Source organism: Morone saxatilis, unplaced genomic scaffold (assembly GCF_004916995.1).
Source record: "Morone saxatilis isolate NCDOM2014 unplaced genomic scaffold, NCSU_SB_2.0 Contig16, whole genome shotgun sequence".
Lineage (NCBI taxonomy): Eukaryota > Metazoa > Chordata > Actinopteri > Moronidae > Morone > Morone saxatilis.
In genome coordinates, this window is record NW_023339718.1 from 5,632,547 (window position 1) to 5,632,967 (window position 421).

Sequence of the window (421 nt, forward strand, 5' to 3'; positions counted from 1 at the left end):
GTTACTGTTGTTTACTGTTACTGTAGACAACATATCAACAAACAACTACACAAAAAAAACATAAAAATAAGTAACAAACAACTCAAACAAGAAGTCAGTTACAACATGTAAATATCTAAACACAAACACACAGTGATGTATTGGATAATGGCGGTAGGGACAGTGTTAATGAACACCGAGGGAGCTCCAGTTGTTCTGAACTTAATGTCTCACTGGACCCTTTTTATAAAACCCGGTCATACTGGGACCAGAAATACCTGCTGGAACCGTATCGGCCTCAAGACCGGTGCCGGTTCCCAGGTGAACCTCAGAGTACCGACAGGTGGAGTCGTACCTTTCTTTATCTTCTCCTCTTCAGTCAGAGCTCGCTTTGGACGCACCACTGCTGTACACGCCTCACCTGCACACACACACGCACACA

General features: G+C 44.2%; 1 protein-coding gene across 1 annotated transcript in view; it reads right to left on the bottom strand.

The window, feature by feature from the left end:
• The window catches only part of c5 (complement component 5), a gene marked incomplete at its 5' end in the record, with an annotated part of 13,054 nt that overhangs the window by 8,487 nt on the left and 4,146 nt on the right, over positions 1-421 (bottom strand). Inside the window, 1 exon segment of the mRNA XM_035658980.1 lies at positions 335-400. Coding sequence (XP_035514873.1) covers positions 335-400 — 66 coding nt within the window.